General features: G+C 44.4%; 1 protein-coding gene across 4 annotated transcripts in view; it reads left to right on the top strand.

The window, feature by feature from the left end:
* Positions 1–10,736, top strand: part of Wars (tryptophanyl-tRNA synthetase) — a 30,326-nt gene that overhangs the window by 9,619 nt on the left and 9,971 nt on the right. For all 4 annotated transcript variants that reach the window (XM_013346319.2, XM_013346316.2, XM_026781051.1 and 1 more), the window contains exons 4-7: positions 2,580–2,793; positions 4,264–4,372; positions 9,272–9,391; positions 9,839–10,021. In XM_013346319.2, the coding sequence (XP_013201773.1) occupies positions 2,580–2,793; positions 4,264–4,372; positions 9,272–9,391; positions 9,839–10,021 (626 nt within the window). The remainder of the gene's footprint in view (positions 1–2,579; positions 2,794–4,263; positions 4,373–9,271; positions 9,392–9,838; positions 10,022–10,736) is intronic.

The following is a 10,736-nucleotide window of genomic DNA, read 5'->3' as shown; positions in this document are numbered from 1 at the left end:
AATGATTTCCAAATTTCCAAAAACCTGATTATCTAGAAAGACAATTACTCACTAGGTGGGCTCAATGAATTGGTCTTGAGGCAAAAACCTAAAATAAATAAAAAACCCAAGTATTGACCGTTTCTTCTGTAAACCTACTTTGGAAGGTTAGCAGTGGTATATTTGTCAATTTTACCTTAAATTTGAATAACCCATTTAGTAATGTTTTTAATTATTACTGTTTTTTTTTTCCCCTGCCCTCATAGCCTCACTATGTAACCCTGGCCAGTCTGGAACTCAGTCACCTGCCTCTGTCTCCTGAGTATGGCACCAGTAGAACACTGGCTTGTAAGTGGAGTCTCTGTCTGGCCTATACTGCATGGAAGTAGGAAGCCAGGAGGGTCTATTCGTCACTGTTTTTCCAGGCTACAGAAGCTCCCTGGCGGTGGACAGAGTTAAGTGTTTCCTCTTTGCAGAGCCTTCTAGTAGCAAGTAGTCAGACCAGATAGAGTATAAACTGTCACCAGTTGGTGATGGAAAGCTGCTGACTGCAGTGCCCTTCAGGGCGAGGCAGCTCTGCCCACAGGTAATCCTGCAGATTACACTTGTTAAACATTGTTTTTTATTTCCAGAGCTGAGCCTAGGGCTGTGGAGACATCAAGGCAGCTACCCAGGGAAGGCTTGTTCTCACTTTTGTGAGCTGTAGACATGGGGTTATTAATTGCATGAGGCAAACTCATTTTGACAACAAATTCCAGATAATTTTGTTTGAAGCACTGACCACTGCAGAATCCTGGTCCTCTTTGGCCAGGGTGCTGTGCCCTTTGAGCAGCTCCCTAAATGAGGTTGGGTCATGGTAGTTCTTTGCCAGGAAACCCAGTACATGCTGCATAAATTCTAAGTGAAAATATTTGTGTTGCCCTAGGCAAACAAATTAAACTGTGTAGCCTTTGTGGTCTAATCCAGCTGTGCCAATTACCAGTCTAGAGCTTTGGGGCACAGAATGATTTGATCGCCATAATTAGGCCTGCTCTTTTAAGCTTCTGGAGTGGCCATTGTGAGCTACTAGAATAAGGGGGTCTTCAATAAGTTTCCAGAGTAAGCAAGGGTACAGCTTGCATTTGCTGCTACTGCTGCTGTTTCCTTATCTTTTTTATTATTATTTTTAAAATAAAGTCTTGTGTACCCAAACTGGCCTCCAACTTTCTATATAGCCAGGAATGGCCTAGAACTTTTAATCCTTATGCCTTCATCTCCCAAGTGCTGGAATTGCAGAGATAATAGGTATATAGGCACTAGAAATAGCTTGGTAACTGGCTAAAAAGATGGCTCAGCAATTAAGAGCATTTGCTGCTCTTGCAAAGGAGCTATCTGGGTTTGGTTCTCAGCACCCACATGGCAACTCACAAAGGTAACTCCAGTGCTAGGAGACCCAGTACCGTCTTCTTACCTCCACAGGCACGTAGGGTATGCATACATATATAGAGGCAAATAATCATACACATCAAATGAAAATAAATCTTAAAAAGAAATAGCTTTATAAGATTGCGTCATCTGGGCAGATGGTGGTGGCACACACCTTTAGTCCATCTATCTATCATTCCTTCTTTATTTATTTATTATCTCTGCCCACTCCAGAGAATACAAAGCTTCTGGCCTCCCTACACAATCAAAAATAATTAAAATAATTAACCTGGCAGTAATAAAGAAAATAAGGAGCCTGGTGGTGGTCGCACACACCTTTAATCCCAGCACTTGGAATGCAGAGGCAGGCAGATCTCTATGAGTTCAAGACCAGTCTGGTCTACAAAGCGAGTTCCAGGACAGCAAGAGCTATTACACAGAGAAATCCTGTCTTCAAAAAACAAAAAAAAAAAAAAAGGAAAGAAAAAAAGAAAGATTGCATCATCTAGTAGTGTACCTATTTCTGAGCATCCCTGGAGGCTTATATTTTCCCATTGCCTTTATTCGCTTTCATGCTGTGTTTTTGAGTTGCTGTCACAACTCCTTTGGCATCTTTGGTTGTATCTGTAAATTTCATCCTAACCAGTGCAAGATGCAGTACTCTGACCTTCATTAAAGGAGCTGTCACACATAGTGTTGTTTAAGGAGCTTTAGCATTGCCGGGTGGTGGTGGTGCACACCTTTAATCCTAGCATTCAGGTGCAGAAGCTTGCAGAGGCAGGCAGAGTTCAAGGCCAGCCTGGTCTACCAGAGCTAGTTTCAGGACAGGCACCAAAGCTACACAGAGAAAGTCTGTCCCAAAAAAACAAACCAAAAAAGGAGCCTTGGTGTATTAACCGTCATAGACAGTAGACAGTAGTGCATTCCGTGTCGGTGCTACTAGCATAATCTGTAGCACTGGAGTATCAAATAAAGGTAAAATATGGCTGAGCCCAGCTTTTTTCTGTTCAGGACAGATCCCTGGCTCTGACAGTCCTCAGCAGGCCTAGACAGCTTCAGCGATGCCCACTTGTCAAGGCTGTAGATCTATACAAGGGGACATTGTGAAAGTCCTTGGCACAGTGCCTGACACCTGACTGGTGTTCTGTAGACATTAGCTTTGTCAGCATGTTGAGCATTCACCTTTTTCTCCTTAGGATGAGATAGATTCTGCAGTAAAGATGCTGTTATCGTTAAAAATGAGCTATAAAACTGCCATGGGTGAGGATTACAAGGCTGACTGCCCTCCAGGGAACTCAACAGCTGGGAGTAAGAGTGATTCAGATACCACAAAAGCCAGTGAGGATTTCGTGGACCCATGGACAGTGCGGACAAGCAGTGCAAAAGGCATTGACTATGACAAGCTCATTGGTGAGTCCTCAGCTTCTTCCCTCACAGCATCCACACTGCTCATGGTGACCACTGTGTCAGTCCCAGTAGTGTTTCTAAATGTGTGTATTTGTACAAGCACTTTTGTACATTTTTAATCTGCACAGTAATTGTATATATTCTTAGGATAAAATGATTGTCCATACATGCATACCCTGAGTAATAACAAAATTGGGGTATAAAACATGTTTATAACCAACGACATTTTTCTTTCTTTGTGGCGGAAGCATTCATAGTCCTCTCTAGTAGCTGTTATGAAATATGCAATACATTATTGTTGATTGCAGCACCCTGTTGATGGCCGCCAGGAGTAATCTCACATAGGATGAGATGCTGCAGTATTTGATCTTCTCTGAATTGCTGATCTGGCTTGTCCTTAGAGCTCATCTCTATTGTTGTAAATAACAGAATTCCGTTTCCTTTCATAGCTGTGGGGTTGTATTCTGGGTGTGTGTGTGTGTGTGTGTGTGTGTGTGTGTGTGTGTGTGTATGCACATTTTTTGTCCATTTATAAACACAAAGGGAGATTCCATCTTGTGAATAGTGCTGCAGTCAACAAAAATTCAAATATGCTTTAAACATACTGATTTCAATGTCTTTGGACATATATGATATTTTTAAGTTTCGAATTATTCCTAAGTAAAAAGGTTTGATATCAAGAAACAAGCATATCCTAAAACCCTTTGGTTGTATATTATAGTCCCAAAGGATTATTTTAAAATTAGATAATAATTAACCAGGCATGGTGGCTCATACTTGTTACCCTGCAGTTAGGTAGGGGTGGAGACAAAAGGATCAGAAATTTGAAGTCATCCTCAGCCACATAGTACGTTCAGTAACAGCCTGAGACACATAGATTGTGCCTCAAGAGACCAAAGTTTAAATTATATGAAATGACATATTTCAAAATTATGATCTAAAGCAATCGACCTGGTAGGTTTACCTGTCTTGGGATACTTTGGAACTTTAGAAAGCTCTATTGCGGTAGGCATGTTTGCTAGCGAGGTCTCACCATCACACCCCTCCTCTAAGGCACTTCCTGCCCACCCGATGTCATGTTTACATCTGCATCAAAGCTACTTCCATGACCTAAAACAGACTCACTGGGGGGAAGTCTCTTCAGAACCAGAGTGAACCTAGGTCAGCAGTTTGAGAAATGGGGAAATTGTGGTTGTTGTCGGTGGGTGTAAGCTGCTCCTTGAGGTGTGTGTGCCTCAGAACTGGCTGTGTTCTGGGTAGGTTCCCATCACTCTCTACATCAGGCAGAAAATACTGTAGCGTATGGTGTGTCCCTGTTTTGCTGATTGGGGTCTCAGCTGTTTTGATACAAAGGTCTTTTCACTTCGTATGAAGCAAAGGATCACAGCCCAGAACCTAAAGAGATTTGGGTCATTGGGACAGGTCACTAAGTCCTCTGGCATCTAAGAAAGTCATCTCCTGTGTTTTTTGCAGTTCAGTTTGGAAGCAGCAAAATTGACAAAGAGCTGATAAACCGAATAGAGAAGGCAACTGGCCAGAGACCACACCGCTTCCTGCGCAGAGGCATCTTCTTCTCCCACAGGTCAGGGCCCTTCCTCTGCTCTGGGTTCGTAGAGTTGGGAGGTACTAGGGAGGTCTGGTGCTATGGTAAATCACTGTGGAATTACCCGGTCCTTTCCCCTGCAAGTCCTCAGCTTGTTCTTTGTAAACTCCCCACTTTACAAGGGGAAGTCAGTTCTTTGCAGGTGAAGTACAGCCAGCCATATTACATGCTGTAAATCATGAAAGCAAGAGAATATCAGGTCCAGCTTTAGTCCTTCCCACACTGTGAGCTGTAGGCTTCCTGAAGTTACCTGCACTCTTCCACCCACTCATGAATGACATTTACAGCGGAACCCATGGTACAGAGTATTCCTGCCACAGGCCATAAATTCCATGTAGATAACATCGAGAATGGCAAGCTCCAGAAGACTTCTTGCCTCTCCCATCCCACAGATTGCTTTTCCTCTTCGTGGAACCAATGACCTGGGGTCAGGATGTTCTGTTCTACTTACACTTGAAGGAACACCCAGGAAAGAACATTTCTATCCTAACATTTCACATCATGTCTACAGAGAGCTCTGGGCCCTGCTCAGCCCATATTCTGGGCAAAATATAATCAGTATTTTTCTTAATTGAAATTGAATTTTAGGCCAGTGATTTGGGTCAGTGGGTAAAGGTGCTCACTGCCAAGCCCAACAACCTGAGTTCCATTCCCAGGATCCCTATGGTGGAAGGAGAGAAGAACAGATTCCCACAGAGTGTGCTATGACATTCACATACACTTCATAGCATGAGTACACTCACAGAAAGACACAAATCAATAAAATGTAATTTAAACAATTGAGGCCAAGTGTGGTGGCACACACCCTTAAATTCAGCATTTGGGGTGCAGAAGCAGGGGTTCTCTCAGAGTTTGAGGCCAGCCTGGTCTATGTGGAATTTCAGGATAGCTGGGGCTACATAAAGAAACCCTGTGGGAGCCAAGGGGTTAGGGGAGGGGGGATTGAGGGCTGGTTAGATGGCTCAGCAGGGAAAGGCACCTGCTTCTAAACTTAACTTGAGTTCAGTCCCTAGGTCCATATGGTATGAAAGAAGAATTAATTCCCAAAAGTTGTTCTTGACCTCCACACACATTCAATGTTCACATGTGTACAACACACACACACACACACACACAAAGAAATAAAAGTTATTGTGAGGAAATTTAATTGACGTATCGTAGAGTTCAGCTCTTTAAACTGTGCTGTTCAGTGGTTTAGCTGCATAAGCCCTGCAACAATCTAATTACAGAACTTTTTTAACACCAGCAGAGAAACGTCCCTGTCAGCAGTCACTCCCAGAACTGGGTGATGGACGTACGTGTAGTTGCAGCACTAAGGAGGCGGAAGCAGGAGAAGCAGACATTCAGGGTCATCCTTGGCTGCATGGCCAGTTCAAGGCTAGCCTGGGAAACTTGAAGATTCTATCTCCAAAATAGAAAGAAAGCAAATCCAACAAATTCTGAGTTAAAAATACGAGTCTTCTAACTCCATTCTTTTTCTGGAATACTTTTATATTCTTAGCTCACTTTGATGTGAGTTTTAAAATCAGCCTTTTCTTTTCTCCAGGAAAGGCATCTGGGATTTTAGTAGAGGGTTGTCAATGCAGAAACATAGCTCTCACCCCTCAGGGAATAAGGGGTAGTATATTCTCGAGCCAAATATGGGTGTGACCGGAGCTCAGGACAGATTATTCCCCAAATACCGTGTCCAGTGTGGAAACAGCTTAACAGAACAATTCTGTTCAGAACAAAAGAAAGGTATGAATCAATCGGGGCACTCTTCACATGCGTTAACGAAGACAGTAGGTCAGTATCTGCAGTATACCTAAGGTGCTATCTGGTGACATTCCTAGTTTTTGAGTTGGTGGCAACTGTAGTACATTCCACAACATTACCTGATGGTCACTAGGCTGTCTGGTCACACACTGTGACTGGCTATTGGAAAAGCTAACATGGTCCAACCCCATAATGTTCTGGGCCACCCGTGTGCACCCCCGTGCCTGGTCAACCCGCAGAGTCTTGAGCACAGGTGGAGCTTTCTCCTGGGACTTGAGTGTACACACTATTCCAGATCTGTTGGTCAGTTTGGGGGACACTGTGAGCTTAAAATACTGCCTTAAGTTTAGGGTTTGGTTTGTTTTTTTGACAGGATCTCACTGTTTTGCCCTAGCGGGTCTGGAAACTGTTGTTTATTCTAAGGCAGAGTCTTAAGTTTCCTAGGCTGGCCTGGAGCTCACAGGACTAGGAGTGCAGGACATACCATTGTTCCCAGATTCCCAAACTCTCCTTCGTGGGAGTGCTCAGATTGTTGTGAAAGCCCATTCACATGTTCTGCTTTGTTTTTTTATTTAATTTTTTTCTTGTGTGGGTGTGTGTGAAAATGTAGACATTGCACGTGGATGTCATAGGACAGCTCACAGGAAGAATTTGGTTCTCTCCTCTACCATGTGGGCCCCAAGAACAGAACTCTAGTCATGAAGCTTGGGAGCAAGCGTCTTTGCCCACTGAGCTATCTTACCGTGTTGTTGATCTTAAAGCATCTAATATCCTACTGCCCTCACTGCCCTCACTGCCCTCACTGCCCTCAAAAAGGCATTTACACATTCTGGAGTTTGGCAGAATGCACTACCTAATGATATCATGAACCTGAGGGTGAAATGACATCTATAAGCTCATCTCTAACAAGGCCCTTTTGGAAGGGTATGCATAAGGTAGATGGGCCTGGCCAAGTGAGCTCTCAGATAAGGGCTGTGACCACATGAAGAGCAACTCATGGGATGGGTTTTCTCTCTTCCATGTGCCCATTAAAAGTCAGTTGGGTGAAGCAGGGTATGGTGGCCTCTAATTTAAGCACTCAAGAGTCCTCAAAGGCTGGCAGATGAGGCCAGCTCGGTTTACATAACATGTTCCAGGACAGCCAGGGCTACACAGTGAGACCCAGTCTCAAAAACAAACAACAACAAAAAATCAGTTATTCGGGTAAGTTAGAGAAGCAGAAAACTCTTCACAGTTAGAGGAGCAGAGAAGCAGCTTCACCAGTACAGCACAAACCCTGTGGTGTGCGGCAGGAGTGGGATTCCCAGGCTGTTCTTGGCTACATAGCAAGAACCTGTCTCAGAGAAATGGGAACCAAGGTAGTGGTGCACACCTCTAATCCTGGCACTTAAGAGGTAGAACCCAGGCAAATTAGGGGTTCAAGGTCATCTTCCACTACACATTGCATTTAAGGCCAACCTGAGCTAAATAAGACCCTCCCTATTTAAAAACAGCAACAAAAACCACTATGTACAAAACACAGAGTGTAAATAAGTGTGCACGAGCCGGAACCAGCATTGTGCCTTGCCTTAGATCATAAGAGAAGGTGTCACTAGAATGTTTATTTCTGTTTGTTTCTTTTTCGAGGCGGGGTCTCAATAATAGCCCAGGCTGATCTCTAATTCATTATGTAGCTGAGGCTCTCCCTGAGCTCCTGACCCTCCTGCCTCTACCTCCAAAGTACTAAGATTGCAGTCCTGTGCTACCACTGCTGGCTATAGCACACTGTTGTCTAGACTCTTCTGTCCAGGCGAAGGGGGGTTCTTATTCTTTATCTACAGCACTTCTGCCCAGAAACAGGATGCCTAGCCTTTAGCTGATTTCAGACACAGAAACACACACATACACAAAAACCAAAACACATTTTAAAAAAGAAAGAGGCTGAGCATAGTGGCACAAGCCTTTAATCCCAGCTCTGGGAATTAGGAAGATCTCTGAGTTTGAGGCCATCCTGGTCTACATTGTGAGTTCCAGAACAGCCGGAGTTATATAGTGAGACCCTGTCTTTAAGAAAGGAAGAACGAAAGCGAAGAAGGAAGGAAATGTTGCTGTGTAAGCGTAAGGACCTGAGGTCAGTCTCCTGAGCCACATCACAAACCAGGCATGATGATGACATGCTTGTAAACCAGAGCTTGGGAGACAGGGAAAGGCAGGTTTCTGGGGCTCACTTGTCACCCAGCCTAGCCTACTTGGTGAGCCCCAGATAACTGTGAGAGACCTTGTTTCAAAAGTAGTTCCTGAGAAACCATACCTGAAGTTATCCTGACTCCCTACCCACCACACCCACACAAGTCTCTGATACTGCTCAGATCTTAGGCACTTACAGGCAGAAGAGGACTACCAGCTAGTGCAGATCACAGCCAGCAAGGAGGCCCCCACAGCACTGATGGTACCCCATCCTGGGGAAGGAAGGAGGGCTGACTCTGGAATGGATCCCAGTGAAAGACCCAAGGCCCCCTCGCTGGCCTGGGTTACCATGTCAGCTCTTCAGCTGGGGACTTCACACTGGACTGCCAGGACCTACCTTTCTATCCTCCCCAAGCTAGGCACCCTGAGGTTTTCCTAGGCTCAGTCTCTACAATTGCAGGATTGGTGGGTTCTAAAGGGAAATGTGTGTGGTACTGGCCCAGTGTCCCATCCTCAAAGGTTGTAGAAAGCTCTGAGTGCATTCGCTTTGGTCATTGGAGCATTCCAAGAAGTACCAGTGGCATGTTCATGCTCTTCCTTTAAAGTGTTCTCCAGAGACAGGGTCTCACCCTGTAGACCAGACTGTCCTCAAATTCACAGAGGTCTGCCTGCCTCTGCCTCCTGAGTGCTGGGATTTAAGGTGTGGGCCGTCACATCTGGCCCAGATTTTAAACCTTTTATTCCTAACTCACATGTCTTGGCTTCCAAAAGAATTATTCACGGGAGTCCTCTCCGAGGTAGTTGCCTGTCATCGTGTTTCCCAGCTCCAGAGAGACCACATTCTGATGATCACCTTTGTTATTTATCTGTCTTTACTTTTCTTTTCCAAATGAGCATTGATGTTTTGGTACTTTTTCCAGAAAATGATACTATTTCTTTTTTTCTCTCTTCCTTTAGAGATATGAATCAAGTTCTTGATGCCTATGAAAATAAGAAGCCATTTTATCTATACACAGGCAGGGGCCCCTCCTCTGAAGCAATGCATCTGGGTCATCTCGTCCCGTTTATTTTCACAAAGTAAGTATTGCTCATGTGACTTGTCACTCCCTGTGGTAAGAGTGGAGCTTATAGAACATCTTAAAAGATAAGGCTGCTCCTGCTGGCTGAGCTACAGGCCACCTCTTCATTGCCTTTGCACCTAGGCTCACTCCAGAAGAGCCAGGTGTGATGGGAGACCACCACCGTGCCTGCTCCACTCCTCTTCCTGCTCCTTGTCCTTGGCACCTAAGCCCACTCTAGTCCAAACCTCATGTCCATGTCTACCGAGGGACAGGAATTTCTCTTATAGGAAGAAATCATTAGTGAAATGTTTGGCATTGATAGTGCAGTTCTGCAGTTACAGAGGAGGTAGGAACTGTGTTCACATGCAAAAGTGGCATTCTTTCTCAGGGTCTCCATTCTCCATGTCCCTAGACTCTGCTGCAGGGCATGTTCATGCCTACAAATACCTTTTGTGTTTTGTAGGTGGCTGCAAGATGTGTTTGATGTGCCTCTGGTCATCCAGATGTCTGATGATGAGAAGTACCTGTGGAAGGACCTGACTCTGGAGCAGGCATACAGCTACACTTTGGAAAATGCGAAGGACATCATTGCCTGTGGCTTTGACATCAACAAAACTTTCATCTTCTCTGACCTTGAGTTTATGGGGTAAGGATATGTGGCTGCCTTTTGAGCAATGGGTGCAGACATGATGACCAAGCTAAAATGCTGGAGATGGGTGATGGCCTGGCCTTTCTTCTGTTGTGATCTGGAATGTTGGTGTCATTTAGCCATAATTTTTAAAGTGGAAACTGCATAAAAAGAAGTAATATCAGAATTACTTCTTCATAATCTTCACAAGATTGCCTTCATAATCTTCTCTACAGAAGTCATAAACATTTCCCGGCATAGTCACGGTATCACCCTCAGCTGTCACAGTGAAGTATTTTGTACTGTAGTGTCCAAGGACAGCCAGTCTGAGTTTGGTAGCCTTCTCACTTTCAATGTGGCTTTTTCCCCAGAGAAAAGTATCTCTTGTTAGATGCGTTCTATACCATCCCATTTCTTAAACTGGCCTTGTTTAAGTCAGCACACTTCATTCTTGAACTTCATCCCCAGTGATTACAAAGTATGGGAAAATCAAACTTTGAAGCAGGTATGTTGTGGCCTGCACCTACAATCAGTCCCATTACTCAGGGGCCTCAAGGCTACCCCAGGGCTACATAGCAAGAAACAAAGTGGGTGGAGTTGGCTCTTAGTCAGCCATGAGAATGACATTAAAGCCCTGTAACACATACCTCTAATCCCAGCACTCAGGCTGCGGATAGAATTGGGCTACTTAGTTATTTCCCGTCTCAAAAGTACATAAAACGGTGAATACTGT

Source organism: Microtus ochrogaster, chromosome 1 (genome assembly GCF_000317375.1).
Source record: "Microtus ochrogaster isolate Prairie Vole_2 chromosome 1, MicOch1.0, whole genome shotgun sequence".
NCBI lineage: Eukaryota > Metazoa > Chordata > Mammalia > Rodentia > Cricetidae > Microtus > Microtus ochrogaster.
Note: the sequence above shows the minus strand (reverse complement) of the source record. Positions and strands in the feature narration are given on the sequence as shown.